This window comes from Periplaneta americana, chromosome 10 (genome assembly GCF_040183065.1).
Source record: "Periplaneta americana isolate PAMFEO1 chromosome 10, P.americana_PAMFEO1_priV1, whole genome shotgun sequence".
Lineage (NCBI taxonomy): Eukaryota > Metazoa > Arthropoda > Insecta > Blattodea > Blattidae > Periplaneta > Periplaneta americana.
The window spans coordinates 33,295,365-33,315,093 of record NC_091126.1 but is presented as its reverse complement, the minus strand read 5'-3'; the positions used below and the strand labels follow the sequence as shown (position 1 = coordinate 33,315,093).

The 19,729-nt window shown below is 35.3% G+C and overlaps 1 protein-coding gene across 6 annotated transcripts in view; it reads right to left on the bottom strand.

The window, feature by feature from the left end:
* LOC138707577 (patched domain-containing protein 3-like) overlaps positions 1-19,729 on the bottom strand; it is a 175,806-nt gene that overhangs the window by 5,262 nt on the left and 150,815 nt on the right. For all 6 annotated transcript variants that reach the window (XM_069837175.1, XM_069837174.1, XM_069837176.1 and 3 more), the window contains 6 exons: positions 19,335-19,631; positions 14,645-14,893; positions 13,586-13,901; positions 11,428-11,570; positions 8,889-9,050; positions 3,608-3,733 (listed from right to left, as the gene is read on the bottom strand). In XM_069837175.1, the coding sequence (XP_069693276.1) occupies positions 3,608-3,733; positions 8,889-9,050; positions 11,428-11,570; positions 13,586-13,901; positions 14,645-14,893; positions 19,335-19,631 (1,293 nt within the window). The remainder of the gene's footprint in view (positions 1-3,607; positions 3,734-8,888; positions 9,051-11,427; positions 11,571-13,585; positions 13,902-14,644; positions 14,894-19,334; positions 19,632-19,729) is intronic.

Sequence of the window (19,729 nt, the reverse complement as noted above, 5' to 3'; positions counted from 1 at the left end):
TTCTATTTCAGTGTATGGAGCTCAGTGAATTATTATATTATAACTTTATTGCGTATCATATCTAAGTTTTATTTAGTGTAATGTGTCCATAAGTTCCCTTTACTTCTTGTTGCATAATAGCCTATGTTGCAGAAATAATTACAAAACTGTGTTATTTTAATGTGAAGAGAATTTCACATGTTAACATAATCTTTTCGTATCAACATTTTAAGTTTAGAATGGAAGCTATTTTGAGGTTTAATAAAAAAGAATTTATATTGTGATTTAATATAGCACATCTACCTTCCTTAATAAAGACAGAAAATTTATCATACCACTCCTATGAAATTAGTGTACATACAATTGTTACTTCGTCTCTTAGGTAGTAGATAAATACAATAATTCAATACTCAATTGTAGTATTAAAATACAGACAAATTGAATGTGCGGAGTATCATACATGACATTATGCTTAATTATAATGTATAATTGCGACTTTAGGAATATAAGATATAGTAAACATAACCTATAATATTTCCATATGAATGGCAGGGCATTGGAGACCACTAAAATTAGACAGAAAGGGGCAACTGGAACAGTAAATATAACCTATAATTTCAATATATCTAAATATCCGTGCGGTGCAACTGAAAATTATTGAATCGTGCATAAATGAATGTACAAGAATTTCGCAATATTTAATCGAAATAAAGACAAGTATTACACATACGAACAACCTAATTTTCACACCAAAAATAATATTTCATCTTAACTCGCAAGTGATTTATGTCTGAAGTGTCTCATAATCATTGTTTTAAATTTTATTAATGCAATTACACTACATTTTAGAGAAATATATGTTACTCTTTATGCATTCCAACTAATTTATATGGTTGAAACGCCTCCCTGATCACAGGTTAAGCGAGTCACATGGTCTGCCTTATGGCCTGTATTAGATGACGATGGCAGTGACACAGTCTATTGTTCCTAGTGCACAGCGCTCCAAGCGGCTAGCAACTATCGCGAGAAATGCAAAAAATCACCCCAAGCTTCGCAACTGTATATACTAAACTGTGCTTACATCATAACTGTGCACAATGGCGCAACAATATAAGATTGGTAAGAATGTTGTCATGTGAAATTTTCATGACAAATCTTACCATAATTGTGATGGGGGAATTAAGTGTATGCTATACTATCAAATAAATTAAAATTGTTTTCATTCCACAGTGACAAATAATCCTAAAGCCTATATACTATCAGACCAAAGGTTAAATAAACAAAGGCTAATAATTAGAGAAAATTTGAATTATGAATAAAGATAATCATGTTATTGTTATTATTGTTATTAGGAAGTTGAGTTGAAATAGTTTATAACCACGGAATGCTTGTGTGGACACAGTGCATTTTGCTCATTCTACATTTACGCAGTTCCTACTAAATAATTTTATGTAAATTTGGGTAATAAAATGGCATAGAGTTTTATGGAAAGAATGTTAGACTAGAAAGTAATGGTTACAATAAAGTGCCACTCCATATGTGAAAATTTGTACACAGCTATTGTGTGTACGTAAGGCATAAGTTTTTATTACTTCTCTGAAATAAGTACTACTGGCAACACACACTTCACTGTTTTTATTTGACATTAGAATAAACAAGCATATATCGCTAGAATTGATTTCACATAGTCATCCTGTGCATTTTTGTGTATCAGCTTCAAATAAACTACAGTGCTAGTACTGTGACTTTTCCTGTAACTTTTTAAAAATGCAATGTGCAGTGGCGGCTCATGTATATTTCTTAAGAGGAGGAAAGAAACTGACAGCACTAAATGACACCTTCTTGAATGAAACATGCTACAAATTAGCCTACATGCATACATGTAAGACCAGGTAGTGTTGGGGTTGGCCTTCCCTTCTGTATAGCAATAATCTGTTCTTGTAAACTGAGTTTCCTAAATTGTCCAAAATATATTATGATTTCACTTCCATTCATTGTTGAATAATTGCACAAATTAACAATTACAAGGAAATTCACAACCTCGTAGCATTTTTCGAGCACTCTACAGCATCAAATGTGTTGGAAGAGACTAGCTACTAACTCGTAACCGGAACCGTTTTACGGAAATGGAAATGGGAATGGGAATGGGAAATAATCTGAGGAAAGCGAGAACACTGCACCCACCCACGTGGTCTGTGTTGCCACATGTACATTTTACAAGTTCAGTATCACATACTTTTGAAGAATGTCAGTTCTTGTAAAGTCATACTATCATTATTGTTCAAAGCTGCCAGTGGCCGATTAATTTTTTTATGTTAAAAATGATGTAGTTTAGAGTACCTACTTTCAGTTTCAAATATATTTGTACAAAACTGACAACTTGGCTGTTGCCCTGTCTAGTAAACAATGAATAAAAGTGAATTTCAGGGGCCAACTACGTAAAACTACTTCCTCTTTGTTTTACCTAAACCCAACTTTAACTTAAAAATATCCACGAAAGTTTCAAAGCATGAATAGTAGCCTATATAAAGTGCAATGGATAATATTTCTGATTTATAATTTAAAAAAAAAAGTTTACATGGTGTCTTTCATAGCTTTGCGTTAAAACTGTTTTTGTTGTGTCTCCTCCTAGATGACGTGTTATAGTCCAGTTGAATGCAACATCGTTAGATGGCAGCGGTAGGGAGCTTGCTGCACGACCAGTCGGTTTCTATTTCCCGCCCATGACTGATTCAGAGGAAGATCTCCTCCCCCTCCGATCATTTACTTCCTTTAAAACTCTGCTTCTTTCTCTGGCCAGTAGTGCGCTGTTGTCTATGTGTGTTAACTGCAGTAGAGGAGGAATGGAGTGCCTTTCCTCCACACAGACAATCTCGCATCTTTCTCATAGTTTTCTACACCACATGAGCACACGTCGTTTAAAACTCGATCAACCGAGTTTTTCTTATAGCTGTGAACTTAAAAATGATCGAATATTCCTCGAATTTCAAGGCACATATTTTATTTAGTATTTACTTTCAAAAGAAGAAAATGTGAGGAGGACGTTCCTCCCTTCCCTCCCCTGAGGAACCGCCACTGGCAATGTGAATACTTTTCTGATAAATTTACTTGTTAACATTAAATATGAACCAAGCATCTGTAAACGTTCAGAAGAAGATATTAATAAACACGCACAACAGGAAGCATGAGAGAACCCATTTTTTGTAGCTGTTATTCCAAAGTTAAAAATTTGTATATCTTTTTTTTTTTGCAATCACACTGCTAGAGAAACTAAAAATAGAACTGTTGAATCACCATCATCGCCATCATCATGACTACAGAGATTAATGATCATTTAGTTTAGCTGATGGTTTCTGACTTAAAGGAATGGGACTTGATTTATGCTATGGGGCGAATTCTTCAGAAACTTTCCCTGAGAATTTCATTGCTATTATAACACTAACTCAATGTTTACAATAGCTTCTGCATTTTACATAGAACAGGTAAAGAACAGAATTATATTATAATCATTATAGAAAATATCGATGTGTTTGTAAATTCAGTTGTTAAAACTTTTTTTTTTTTTTGCTTACATTAACTACATAAAATACATACAGTTTTTGCAGCAAAAAATAGATGTGCCACTCACCAATGTAAGAAGGACGCAAATGAACACGAAGAAGCAAGCAACAAAATTCACGATGAGTATTGCTGTGCATATCATAACACAGATGCAAGCCAGCGCCAGGTTTCTGTACAACTCAGTATCTATCACCTGCCACAGAAGATATTATTCATGTTAAGATTCAACATTACCTATGAAAATTATAAAATTCATCAGAATTTGTACTAGGTACTTCAGAATTAAAGAAATAAAACTCCTAGATCACCGCTGGGCATGAGAGCGGCTCCGTGTAGCCGGCCAGAGCTGCTCTCACTCTGCAAGGCACTTCAATTCCAAGTCGGAGCAGAACGCTCATGCAGTGGCGGATTCACATTGCAGCTACCTTCCCTGCATTAATATAACAAGAGCCACGGCTTTTCTATTCATTCAGTTTGTCAGTACATAATAGTTTATAAGAATTACATCAATCCATTGTACAGTACAGACCTTATAACACTCTTATTAATTTAATGAAATAAACTTCGCTCTAAACACATATACACATGCACACACACATATCATTAGACTATATGCACAATGCTTTAACAATTACATAATGGTATTAATAATATAAACATATGTAATAAAGGATTTAAATCAGAAATTTACTGTCCTTGTAAATTTAACATTATATTATTGGATAAGACCACACCGTACATGAGCCTGGCTGTTACAGTAGTGGCTAGAAACACTTTTGTTTTATAAATTTAATTTGTACTCACTAGCTAGTTAGTTAAATAAATAAAATAAACACAATAACAAAATTAATAATAAAAATTCTCTTACACCTTTTTCTTTTTTGTATGAATAAATGTAACAAAATCGTACTTCTATCAATCTGAAATCAATAAATATTTGCTATTGAAACAAAACTTTTTCAAACTCAATAACCAAAATAACTATGTGGTTGTTTTCCGAGACTTATGAAAACGTTTCAAATGAATTAGCCATGTTCAAAATATCATTTTGGTTTTCATCTGACATAAAGCTTCTCAGGCGGGTGCATCTTCAAAGTTCGCCATCCTACTGCAGAGTCATCCACTGCAATGACAGCGAGTGATGTGCAGTATGCAAACGCCACATGGCTCGGGAGAAATACTCTTTAAAGTAAACAGCGCTCATTTCTCAGAATCACGTAATGTCCCCAGCACTGTCCTAGATAATACTACAGATACTTCAACATAAAACACTACTCAATTTATTACAGGTTGCAAGGGGTACTGAAGTGCATTTCATAGCATCTCCTACTCATATCTCATTCTCACCTTTCCATGGTGAAACCTGTTTTTAACAAACGAGGCTCTGGGGGCTGAGTCACAGCGGTATAACTGTTCCATCAAAAATGGAGGAAATGCCATTTCAGCATCCTGATTTTCCATGGCATGCATAAGCGTCTCCTTGGTTGTGAAAATGGGATATGGTCGGTGGAGTTGTCTTGACAAGCCTCCCAACTAGATCATATGGACCTGCTAACTAATGGCAAGTATGGTCCTCCAAATAGTTCGGGGGGTTGTGTGCATGTGATATAACCGTGATAACATAAAAATATGATTCCTACATTAAAACAGTTAACTTTTCGCTCCATTTCTATATTGGAGAACAAGAGAGTTAATGGCTTTATCACCAAGAACTCAGCATTAGTTAACAACACTTTATTACAGTTAACATCACTGTTCTCCAAGTTCAAGGTTGCAGAGAATATGATATATGATCATAATCTTAAAAAAAAAAAATCAGTGAGTTCTCAGGTATTGATTCCCTAAGATAATTATTAATAATAAAACGTTCCACCATCAATTGTACGTTCGTGAGTTCAATTAAAACTCCTAGTATGGCTTTCTTCAAAAGTAAAGCTAGAAGACACATGTAGTACAATTACCACATGTAAGAGATTTCTGTCCCTGGATGAGATATGGTAGTTTTCATTTTTGTCCGTCATTCTTATCATCATCATCATTGGCATTACGGCCCTTATAGTTTAGCCTTAGCCTCCCTCAGAACATCCGACCAATCACTCCTGTCTAATGCTCGTGTTCTCCATCTTCTAATTCCAGCTTTTGTTAGGTCAGCCTGAACGTCATCCAGCCATCTCAATTTAGGTCGTCCGACTTTCCTTCTTCCTACTGGTAATGCATCTAGTAGAGCTTTGGGTGTGTGATTGTTCTCCATCCTGGCTACGTGTCCCAGCCACTCTAACCTTCTGAGTTTTATGTCAACAACAATGTTGTTATTTTAGCTTTTCTTGAGATACACCTGGACTTCATAGTTTTATTCAATGCCCAAAGACCTCGATTCCCAGCTGCAATCTTCTCTTTTATATCAGTCATAACATCATTATTGTCTTTCACCATGGAACCCAGATACTTAAAACAGGAAACTCTGTCAAAATTAGTATCATTTAAATTAATCTTATTAGTATTGTCATTATTCATATTATACATGTATTTAGTTTTATCATTGTTAATTTCCAGACCGGCTTTGATTGCTTCAGCTTCTATTTGTTTGAGTATTTCATCCATTGTACTTACATTGCGTGATAAGATAACAATATCGTCTGCATATGCCATATATTGTGCCGTTCTATTGATGATTGTACCTCCTGGGTTTATGGTTATCTTTAGAACAATTCTATGTAATCCAACATTAAACAACATAGTTGATAAGGCATCACCTTGTCTAATGCCATTAAAAGTTATAAAGCTTTCAGAGAGTTTATTCTGCATTTTAACTTTATTTTGAGTTTGTGTTAAAGTTATTTTAGTTAAATTGATCAGTTTATTGGGAACTCCAATTTCGCCTAAAGTTTCTAGAATATAATCTCTGCTAATGCAGTCAAAAGCTTTTTTAAAATCAATATATAATTTGTGCAAAGGTAAATTAAATTCACAAAACTTCTCTAAAATTAGGCGTAAAGAAAATATTTGATCTGTTGTTGATCGACCCTTACGGAAACCACACTGGTATTCTCCAAGAGCTGCTTCTATGTATGGTTCTAAATACTTAGCTAAGATATTAGTGAAAATTTTATATGTAGTATTTAGCAGTGTTATGCCTCTATAATTCTTACACTCCAGTTTATTGCCTGTTTTATGTATAGGGCATATGACAGCTACACTCCAATCACTAGGCATTTGTTCCTGATTCCATATATCCACAATCAGATTATGAATACATTTCCACAACTCCTTTCCACCCTTTTTGATTAACTTTGCATTAATCGAATCTTCTCCTGCCGTCATTCTTATACTAAGGATAATGAACTTCCCTTGCTGTACCAGATTAGATATGCTAGTGAAGTTCATTAGAGTTTTTGTCAACTATCTCGACGTATCAGAGACTGACTAAATATTTCGTCGCATCTACCCCACTGTACTTCATGTTCACTTATGGGTTAATTTAATCGAGTTCAAATTGTGCTAACAGACAAGCACCCTACATTACCATTGACGCCTAAAATGCACATCATGCAGGACACAGTAGAATTAGATAAATTCCTTTATATATACTTGTCATTCTGCAGTATTATTATTTCAACAAATAGAAACAATTGCAACCAAATGGATTTTGGAAAGCGAGAGAGAGAGAGAGAGGGGGGGGGAGAGCCTCGTAACAGCATTTCCTGAATTTGATATGTCACAGTCACACAATGCTTTACTTTTCAGTTATCCTCCGTTTATATCTGATATGATATTTAAATTTACAACTTAAAATTTCTCTCCTCTGCTTATATCAGATATGATATTTAAATTTACAACTCACAATTTCTCACGAGTAATACCTAGTAGTCCATGTCTGTGGAGTTATGGTTAGCGCATCTGGCCGCAAAACCAGGTGGCCCGGTTTCGATTCCAGGTTGGGGCAAGTTACCTGGTTGAGGTTTTTTCCGGGGTTTTCCCTCAACCAAATATGAGCAAATGCTGGGTAACTTTCGGTGCTGGACCCCGGACTCATTTCACTGGCATTATCACCTTCATCTCATTCAGACGCTAAATAACCTAAAATGTTGATAAAGCGTCGTAAAATAACCTACTAAAAATTACCTAGTATATTTATTCCAGAGAAAATAATCCACACTCATTTTTTAAAGACTGCGTAAATATTTTTACTCTTCATTATTTTAAATATTTTAAAATACGATATGAAAATTATGTAATACAAGACTCTGATAATGTGCAGAGGTATGGAGCTTCGCCCTACAACACAATGCTAGCACACTGGTTTTCTATCATTTTGTGTTATACATACAAGACTTGTAGAGGTGTTTTCTCGGGTTACTCCCAGTTCTATTTCATTCACCAAAACTCTCCACGTCCCCTTCATTTGATTTATCATCTGTAATAATTAAATATAGGCTGGGATGAAGTCTTGGGGTCAGTATGGGTTTCTGATGCTGATATAGGTTATAAGGCCCTGGAGTTCCAAGTTCTCGTTTGATCTGTGGGGCTGAGGCAGGATGACCCGTCTATGAGTGTCAGTCACAAATGCCACCAAATGGCCACATGAAGGACTTGGAAAATCATCACATACAGAAGGCACACAATTGACTGATGTGAGCCTAAGTGCACTGAATCATCCCAGGTCCAGCCCTCGTAAGCAAAGTCAAACCTTCCTCTAACTTTAAGAGATCAATGCTTTGCTGATGCTATCAACATCTGTTTTGAATAGCATGCATGATTTTATTTTCATGTCTCTAATATAATGAAAATGCTCATGTTTTTATAAATTTATTTCGCAATATTTAAACACAAGAAAACATGACTGATATTGATCTTGATAATCCATTTTGAATCTTGCGTACACTACTTTTAACACTTGAATATAAGTAATTGATTAACTAGCGGACTTACTCGTGTTAATTATGTAAGTCTGTGCGGCTTACAGCAATTTCAATACACACACACTATTTGACTCCACTTTTCAACACTTTTCAACAATCAAACGCACCCACACAACAGGCAGAGAAGTTCGAGATGACGTCGAGATCTAGTAGGCTCTGAAGATGGTGTGATGAAGCACCGAAACAGCTGTAAGCCGCACAGACTTACATAATTAACACGAGTAAGTCCACTAGTTAATCAATTACTGATATTGATCATTTTACTGCATATTGTAGTCCACATCTGTCGATACTACTTGATGAGCTGGTAAGTTAACAGCCAGCTTTCCATCCACACATCTGCAGCACAGATGTAGAAGCCCAACTGCATTTGTAATTGTTCAAATTGAGATGAAGTTACCAGTATATGAAATTCCACTCTCCACTCACCTCATCAGTAACCCAATTAGCAAGAACTTTTCCCCACAATGTTGCAAAGCGGTCTCCAGTGGTGAAATTAGACTCACGGAGCATCCTTTTTATTTTGTTCATTGCTGGAAGAGATTCCTCTGGCCCATCAAATAATTTGAATTTAAATTCAAAACTTGAAACCTGCAAAGTCAGATAGATACCAGTATTAGATATGCTTTAACTTATTTACATTACAAGTAGTCTTATGCACAATCAATATAAATAAGTTCACAAAAATCATTCCCAATTTAAGTATATTATATAGGTGAACAGTTGACACAATACAAGCGATTAAAAAGTAAATATTCAAGTTACAGTATCTTACTTAACTATTAAGGTAGCCTAGAGTATTCTACAATATACTTTGACTGAACTTGCTACATGTAGAATGATTATCAAGGATGGTAATTTTTTATCGTCCTTTCAGCTAGAGACTACTCAGAAATGATCAAGTTCTGATACGATTATGGCGCAGTGGGAATTGAGAAGGCCGAGAAAACGGAAATGTGAAAAGGAATAATAACGATACATATTCCACTCCAACCCCCCACTATTTGTAACTGTCCCTACTTTTCACATTTGAAAGGTGGCAACCCTAAGAATATAATAATCAACTGAAGAAATGTCCTTAGGTAACAGAAGTAATAAGAGCAGAACAAAACAAAAGAAAGGTATTAATTTAGTTTTCGTCAACTAATAATACAAGTAATACACAGGATGTTATTTAATGCACTAGTGTCGATATTGTAATTTTAGAACTTCATTCATAAATTGTAGTGCTCAAGGACTTAAGTGTTATTATTATTATTATTATTATTATTATTATTATTATTATTATTATTATTTACTGGCTTTTAAGGAACCCAGAGGTTCATTGCCGCCCTCACATAAGCCCGCCATTGGTCCCTATCCTGAGCAAGATTAATCCAGTCTTTACCATCATATCCCACCTCCCTCAAATCCATTTTAATGTTATCTTCCCATCTACCTCTCGGCCCCCCCTCAAAGGTTTTTCTCCCTCCGGCCTCCCAACTAACACTCTATATGCATTTCTGGATTCGCCCATACGTGCTACATGCCCTGCCCATCTCAAACGTCTGGATTTTATGTTCCTAATTATGTCAGGTGAAGTATACAATGCGTGCAGCTCTGCGTTGTGTAACTTTCTCCATTCTCCTGTAACTTCATCCCTCTTAGCCCCAAATATTTTTCTAAGAACCTTATTCTCAAACACCCTTAATCTCTGTTCCTCTCTCAAAGTGAGAGTCCAAGTTTCACAACCATACATAACAACCGGTAATATAACTGTTTTATAAATTGTAACTTTCAAATTTTTTGACAGAAGACTAGATGGCAAAAGCTTCTCAACCGAATAATAACAGGCATTTCCCATATTTATTCTGCGTTTAATTTCCTCCCGCGTGTCATTTATATTTGTTACTGTTGCTCCAAGATATTTGAATTTTTCCACCTCTTCGAAGGATAAATCTCCAATTTTTATAGTTCCATGTCGTACAGTATTCTGGTCACGAGACATAATCATATACTTAGTCTTTTCGGGATTTACTTCCAACCCTATCGCTTTACTTGCTTCAACTAGAATTTCCGTGTTTTCCCTAATCGTTTGTGGATTTTCTCCTAACATATTCACGTCATCCGCATAGACAAGAAGCTGATGTAACCTGTTCAATTCCAAACCATCTATGTTATCCTGAACTTTCCTAATGGCATATTCTAGAGCGAAGTTAAAAAGTAAAGGTGATAGTGCATCTCCCTGCTTTAGCCCGCAGTGAATTGGAAAAGCGCCAGATAGAAACTGCCCTATACGGACTCTGCTGTTAGTTTCACTGAGACACATTTTAATTAATCGAACTAGTTTCTTGGGAATACCAAATTCAATAAGAATATTATATAAAACTTCTCTCTTAACCGAGTCATATGCCTTTTTGAAATCTATGAATAACTGATGTACTGTACCCTTATACTCCCATTTTTTCGCCAATATCTGTCGAATACAAAAAATCTGATCAATAGTTGATCTATTACGCCTAAAACCACACATTATTATTATTATTATTATTATTATTATTATTATTATTATTATTATTATTATTATTATTATTATTACTATTATTATTACTATTATTATTACTACTACTACTATTATAAATTTGCGGGAACTGCCTACTCGTATTATATCGTAATAATTTCTAATATTATCCTTCTATTTACGAGAAAAAGCATTTAAAATTGATATACATAAATGTTGAAATACATTCGTGGTTTAAGCCTATAGCAAATTCTAAGCATACACCATTTCCTGATAAAGCAAAGCTGGCATTTAAATATCTGCAGTACCTTGTTTCTGTGGAAATTCACCCAACTAAGCAAAAGCTTAGACTAAAGTCAGAATGAGAAGTTGGAATCAATCTCTATTACAATTTTTTTTGGTACAAATGGCACGATGGTATTGTTATTGACACTGCAAAACACTGGCTTAGCCAGTCTTATCACTCACTCTGATAGGAGGTGCAGGTTCTCCACAGCGCAAGTCTTCATCAAAGCGGAACATCTTTTGGTACTTGGACCCACTTGGATTGAATAGAAATCTTGACAAGTAAGTACTGAATTGCTCATCTGATAGGATGTCTGTACTTATATCTGCAACAAGAAATGTGAAAATTTTACAGTGGCATTTCTACTACCTAAGCTAGATTGCAAGCATATACCTGTTCTCTGAAAATTGAGAGAAACTCTTAAAATTGTTTGCTTAGATCACGAAGAAAACGAGGTGCTCCATATAGTAGGTATACATAACTGACACTCTAGCATGTAGCCTATTGCACAATCATGCTGAGGAAACTTCGCGATATGTATCTGGACACTAGCTTTTTACTTTCTCATATATATTGGCATAAGAGAAAGTTTTCATTCAGAAAAATTCCGATATCTTTATGGAAGTAATCGATATCATTCTGGAGACAAAATAGCATTCTCAAGGTTTATTTGCTTGATTGTTCATGTCTCTGTGACTAGATTTAAAGCCAAATATGTATATGTTGGAACGATTTTATTCGCAGGAAGTATCAATAAACATCCTGATTGTATGTGACAAGTGAAGCACAGCTTCAATATTGCGTGAATACTATGATTTTTTTAGTTGGTTATTTAACGATGCTGTATCAACTACTCAGTGTCGATGGGATTTGTGATAGCGAGACGAGGCCAAGGATTCGCAATAGATTACACGTCAACATATATGCCTAACTTGGAGTCAAGCCACAAAGGGAAACATTGAAGGAGGAGGGTTCGGTCCGGTGCTGTGGATTGAATTCGGCATAGCTCAGTGGTCAGAGCGCTTGGTACGTAGAACCAAGGACAGCGAATTTTTCTCCTCAAATATTAACTAAAGCATCATGTCTGCTAATAAGCTGTAGACTGTGTCAAGACCTGTGATGATGGATGACAGTTCTAGCCATTGTTTATAACAGTCTTATGAGTTTTGTTAGAGCTTAATAAGCAATACTACTGGGTATCTCAGTCTAACATGGTCCACCTGCATGGCAGCTTTCATATGCATAGAAATGTTAACACCTGTCGGCCATTCGGATAGAGAGAGCCACAACATTAATGACTGTACTGGAACATTTAATTCCTTGTAGGGAAACGTTCACTGTACGAGCAGTGAAGGAATCTTGTTGAGAGAATTCGTAATTTTGTTTCATCTTGGGCAACTCTGGAAAAAAATGGGTGTAAAATTAAATTTACATACCTATCGGCAGTTGTTAAAAAAAAAGGTCTGACAGTAACCAGCTTTCTAGTCATGTAGGGAAACATCGTGAATATTGTCTGGTTTTCAGTGGACCAGTACTGGTAATTTTGTAAATATATATATATAGCAGTGGACATTGACCAAGTCTCAGAGAAGACAACAGATTATGGGTCTATTTCTCCATCATGCACGTTATTAGAATCCGTTCGCAAAATGTACCATACTCCTTTTCCAGGATCACTCAATTGTAGCTCATGATGCACACTCATTTTGTTTGATTTGATTTTCAATAACTTCGTAGCTCTATGCACGGAAGGCGGAAGGAGAAGGAATTCCTGCTTGTTGGTCAAGCTGCCTAATGGATATTTTAAGGCATGGATGAGCATTTAGTGGTTCGCGAACCAGAAGTGCTTCGAAACTTCCCTCCAACGCCGAGAAATGGGGCTGTGGGGCACAGAAAAGAAACAAAAAATTGATAGAATAAACGTAGGATGACATTGGTTACCACTTGGAAAGTTCCCCTAAAATATGGAAGGGCATTTACTGGTTCGCGAACTGGAAGTGCCTCGAAACTTTCCTCCAATGCCGAGAGATGGGGCTCATTAAAAAAACCGTCTTTGACTTTTTTATATTTTATAAAATAAATTCTTCATCTTGATTACACACTTATAACACTTTATATTACTTAGGATTACAGTTAATATATTACTAGTTCTGATGATGGCTGACATAAGCTGAAACTAGTAAACTGAGTAATTACAACATAGTTTATTTTAACACATGAAAGTGGTTTATGAAATGTAGGCAATTCCTAAGTAATAAATTATTCTTTTAAACAACAATGTATAAAGCATATATCAGTACTTGACTGAAGTTATACAAAGCTTTAATGAAATACACTAACCTTTATTAAAGTATCTTTTGCAGTAATATCGAAATTCACTATACCACTCCTCCAAGTTCTTCATAATATCCTTCTCCTCTTTAAATTGTGTCACAAGTCTGTGAATATTTGGAAGCTCTGCACTATAGTTTAGCCTTCCAATATATATTCCTGCAGTTTGCCCAATATCTGGGAAGAACTCTGCCTTTTTCATATTGTACTTATAAAGATGTGTGTTTTCTCCAAGAAACCAATTTGGATCAAACTTCTGTCTTAAGAACATGTTTCCCCGTATACCAATCCCAGCAAATGCCAGTGTCAGCAGGAGCACCAGGCACTGGAAAATAAACATCATTATTCAGTCTATAGTACTTACGCCACACTTAATGCCATTCAGTTAATATGCATACAGACTTTTTGTGTCTTGTTTACTCCCAGCTACCTTTTTACAATATGTTACAATTAAGTTTTAAGTATAAATTTTTAACACAAATTTCTCTGTCTTCAACACACTGGAAAGTGAGTTGGTAACAATTTTCAACATATTTTAGACGCATTGGTTGCGTTCAGCCGGGACAGCGCTGGGGTAGCGATTCATTTTTGCTGAGTTACAGCAGCTGTTAGTGGCTGAACGACCAGACTGCAAAATGTCCGCTGTGTTTACAAAGAAACACGCCATTGTTCTGTCTACACCGACACCATTGGTTGATGTCTACCCCCTCCACTTTCGCTGGCTAGCAGCAGGCTTGCAGCGAAAAAAATTTTGTTACGAAAAATGGTGCCCACTATTTCAGCGCTGTCCCGGTTGAACGCAGCCATTGATTTGTAATGGAGCAAAATACATTTTTCTTTACCAAATTATTGCAGAGGCCTGCATGAGAAATAAATCATTCCATTGCTACTCTGTCTCATGCCATGGCTAAAAATGCATGAGTGTTCTGCCTTTTTTTCCCATACATGCTATAACAAGACTGACCTGGAATGACTATATGGCTTGCATGCTAAACAATTGAGAAACAAAATGTGAATGGTGTTCAGTGGTTTTGGGCCAGTCCTGAAGAAATACGAAAGCAGACTCACCTTTCCTGGTGTAGTAAATATCACCTTCGAGTAGACTTGGTGAAATATACGCTTGGAATATTCTACCTCACTGCAGGGATTCGGTTTGTAGTTGGTGTGTTTGTGGCAGATCATTAAGCAGTTGCGATTACTACTAATACGAATTTCATCCAGTGTAAAGGCAGCAACAAAGAAAGTCACTTGAAATATGTAAGTAACCAGAACACCTACTGCTGCGTATATGCAAAACGACTGCAGTGATGGTAAAATCTGAAATAAAATGAGCAACTACGTCATAACTGTGGTCAAACAGGATCATTTTAATGGAAGATTAAAATATTTTGTTAAAGGACATAGGCGAAAATAGGGGGATTAGATCTCTGGAACTTGCCCTGGCTGTTTTTGTTTCTGTTGCTAATTTATTCACGGAATAAGGTCTATTCTCTCACTGAAAGACGTGGAATCCAACCATAATGATTCTTTCCAATTTTTAAAGCATGATATGTTTAACTCACGTACCAGTACCAGTTATTTTCTACATTACATTCCATCTCTTCCTCATACTCATACTCATCAACATCATTAAGGATTAAGCCTTCATACTTGTTAAAGTCTCGTGAATTATGAATACTTCGGAACTGTTTCAGTCATCTTTTGCTTGACTTGACTGGACATATTACATTATTATTCAATTAATTCACTTAAAATGTATTATACAGAGTGAAAGGAGCTCGATGCACCAAAACTTAAGAGGGGATTCTACATGTTAAATATAATAAAACTTTTATTACAATTTTTCCTCGATGAAGCACCATTACGCAGGAAAAAAATAGTATTTTCCCAATGTTTGCAGAGCTCTATTGAGGTAACAGCCTGAGAGAAATAGCTGATTGCTATACAAGCAGATAGATACAAATACCGGTAATCTGAATAGTTAGTGTCTTGAGTCCTTTTTTTGCAAATTAAACTGTTTAGCCATAAATTTAAATTGAATAATTGCGAAGATCGTTAAAATAAATCTTGCAATGTAGTGCATTATTGCGTGTCTCCAATTGAGCAGAGGAGGAGGGGAAGGTAAGAGATGGGTGGCTACGAACCTAGAGTTATTGCAGCAGCCGTAATCTTCCAAACCTTTCATAGAAATATAAGACTTCCTCTAAAATGGTGAATGTTAGAAAAAACCTTATTTAGGTTTTTCAAACCTCTCTTCATGATTTATTTCATTTTGGTGTAGTGGTTACCTTCCACTCTGTATATGTTTGTATGAGATTTTTTCTTGTTCCACATCCCAAAGCTACAACGCTGATGTAAGATCTAATCTATGGAATACAATAAATGAGATGAACTAAAAATACTGTATATGTAAACCTCAACAATTGATAAGTACATAAAACTTCTTTTATATGTTTCGCAATTATGAGTTTTTCACACTTACTAGTTCTTTTTTCAGAGGTCATAGTAAAATTCCTATACTTTCAATGTTAATTTATTTTGAGATATACAGTTATCATTCATTCGTTTTTTTTTAGGGAAACCAGATTTTCAGACACAAAAAGCAGGACTCATTCCTATAAAGTGGTCCTGTAAAGCATGGCGCTGGGTTTTTGCTATCTGCCTTACATATAATATACCTAAATTTCATACCAAAGTAGTAAACAGTTTTAATGCAATATAAATTTTCATATATGTAGACTAGTGCCTATCAGATACAACAGAAACGAAGAAAATAATGTACCGGTATCAATAATAAAAGTATAATATGTTTTGTTATGAAGTGTAAATTGATATTATCTATTATTTATTACTCTCAATCAGAAATAGTATCCACATTATGACACCAAGAACACAAAAATTTCACACCATGCATAACACGTTAAATTCTGAAATCATACATATTTGAACTCTTAAAACTCGAATCAGATACTGACTAGTGACTGATCAATTCCTGGTTATTGTTAGATCAGTTTATTATGAATGTGAACAATTTATTTGTATTTGCAGTCTACGTCTATATTATCAGAATTATTGTATTTTCAGCATTTAGTTTATTTTTCTTAATTTTTAACCATTCTGGAAAATTTTTACGAAACATATCAGTTATTTTTTAGAAGATTTCAAAATCACAATCTGATGACAACCACAGTGACAGTGAGTCACAATAAAATTGGTTTATCTCTGAATGCGACCTATCCTCTTCTCCTGGCCCTTATAATACTAGGCATAGGCCTGTTATTTCAACAAAAGCAATACCCAGTATTGGTAGGCCTATTCATGTTTGAGTTGGACATTGGTGATATTACTCAAGACCAGTGCGACAAGTGCAAAGTTATTATTCCCTATTACAGTTCTGTAAACAGCAACATTCTTTTTCTAACGTGAATTTAGAGTAATGCCACTGGCTGGAATACGGCACAGTAAAAGGATGCAGTATTCTGTTCTAGGGATTGAACCAGTGTTCATTGTTGCAGTGAGGTATAAGATAAGCATAGCGTAAAATGTGTACATATTTTGCAAATATGCAGGAAATATGTTGATATTTTAAATGAATATTAACAATGTTCAATGAAAACTGCCGATACCAGTAACATAAAATTATAATCCTTTAGAAATCGTCTCATTGATTTCTCATTGTGTATATACAGTATGTTTTACATTTAGCCATGATGCACGTCATAATACAGCCATATTCTCCATCGTTCTTTAATAGCATTGCAAGCAGTGGCATAGTGTCAATGTAAGATAAAAAGCTCAGCTTCCCCAGTTAATAATAATTTCATAATAAACCTGCAGTTTATGGACAAAATGATTTATTAATTTTAATAGAATTTATATTTACGCGTTAAATATTGTGATGCGGCAGGTCAGGATGATTTGTGATGCAGCAGTAAACAAGAAGCCTGCACACACCAGCTTCCAAGCAGACAGGTTTCTTACACTCATTCTTCTGTGTAACCCACCCCGCAGATTTTCCATCCCTTTCTAACTAAACGACACTGGTCGCAAGGCTCGCAAGAAGCTAGCTTTGACATTGAAAATAAGTAGTTTCCGAGTTATCCCTTTTCGTCAGTTGTGTTCAGTTGAAGTGTTAGTGTGCATTGTGGCTGATATAATAAATAATGAGTGAAATAACAGTTCCTGACATCAATTTATTTGAATTTTTAGGACAATTCTATTATCAAGACTGACTTACGAACAAAAGTATTTAGTATTTATTTATTTAACCTGGTAGAGATAAGGCCGTCAGGCCTTCTCTGTCTCTCTACCAGGGGATTACAACTATAATATGAACAATAAAATTACAATTAATATTAAATTTACAATTACAATTACAATAAAAATGAAAGTACGACAAGATTATCTGATTAATGAAAGCTAGACATTTTATCACAGAAGTTAAGAACAAAGAATATTTTTGTATTTACTAAATTACAAATTAAACCTTCAATAACAAAATTCTATAGTGATGAAATTACCGGATATTGAAATATTTTGTGATAGATTAAGAGAACTATTTACAAGAAACCATGTCTGAACGAGTCTCAATTACTGACCAAGTGCCTAGTAAGTTTGCGTTTGAATTCAATTTTATTTCGACAGTCCCTGATGCTAGCAGGTAAAGAATTCCAGAGTCTTGGCAGGGCTATTGTGAAAGAGGATGAGTATGAGGAGGTGCGATGGGATGGTATTGTTAGTATTGTTTCATGACGAGAGCGTGTGTTCAGATTATGGTGGGAAGAAAGGTAAGTGAAGCGAGATGACAGGTACGAAGGAATAGAAGAGTTCAAGATTTCGAAGAGAAAGAGAAGTGAATGTAAATTTCTTTTCTTATCTAGTTTAAGCCAACCTATTGCTTCCAGGGATGGTATTGTTGTAAAGTGTGATCTAAAAAACAAATGATCGACTCCCTTGCTGTCAATGAAGGACACAATCAAAATACAGACGCATACTTACGTAATGATACTAATACTGTATCTATTGACAGTTAATATTGTGATTTATCTAAGTATGACAGGGAGTGAGCGAATGTTATATGTATACGTATCTATTTGTTAGAGATAAATGTGTAAACCGTGAAATCATATTTTACTATGTACCATTTGGGGTCATGCCTTATTGGTGTTACGAGGTTCCAACCAATCTTTGACTGCTGACTTGACATTGACTACTATTTATTTTAAGACTATATTTTTGTAATACGTTTTCTCATATTGCATGAAAGACAACTTGAGGTAGCTTCCCCTGCTCAAAATTTCATGCTACGCCACTGATTGCAAGTGACAAAATCTGTGCGACAAACAGAAATGATTAACTCTAAAATTCAACTCTATTACAAACTACCATATAATAAAAAATAACATATTATATAATAAAGCAGATCTTAACAAAAATACAAATTTAAGTTAGGCTAATAGCACTGATACATTAAATTTTTCAGGTTTCTGTTCTAATAAGATTTGCCTTGTATGACTTGAGGCTTTCCCGGCGTTTGATATAGAATAACTCTTCTCGGGTTCTCAGCCAGGTGAGTTGGAGATTAGCTTCCAAGCTTTCGACGGCTAGCTCTGCCATCTTCTTCACCTGAAGAAGATGGCAGAGCTAGCCGTCGAAAGCTAATCTCCAACTCACCTGGCTGAGAACCCGAGAAGAGTTATTCTAAGATTTGCCTTACATATTTTTGTAAAATATACTTCGAAATATTCGAAAGACTTACCGTCAGAGATCCTACAAGGAAAGCTGCGACATCAGTCAATGTCGTAACAGTGATGGAGGCACCTGCTTGTTGCATAGTTCGTCCTATCTTCTCAGGCAAAGAGACTTGATCTTTACCCAGATTCAAATTCCTCCAACACGCCATTATAACAAACATGTCATCTATTCCAATTCCCATTAATAAGAAGGGCAAAGCTGTGTGCACTGGTCCATATGACACACCGAACAGAGAGCAGAATCCGCAAGCTACTATAAATGCCATTCCAATACAAAGTAGTCCAACACTGCCGAGAATCAACTGAAGAAAAACAAAATTATGTGATAATCTTTGAAATAAAATTTGCAGTGTGATCAGAAAGCATATAAGTATACTAAATTATATACTGTATGTTTCAG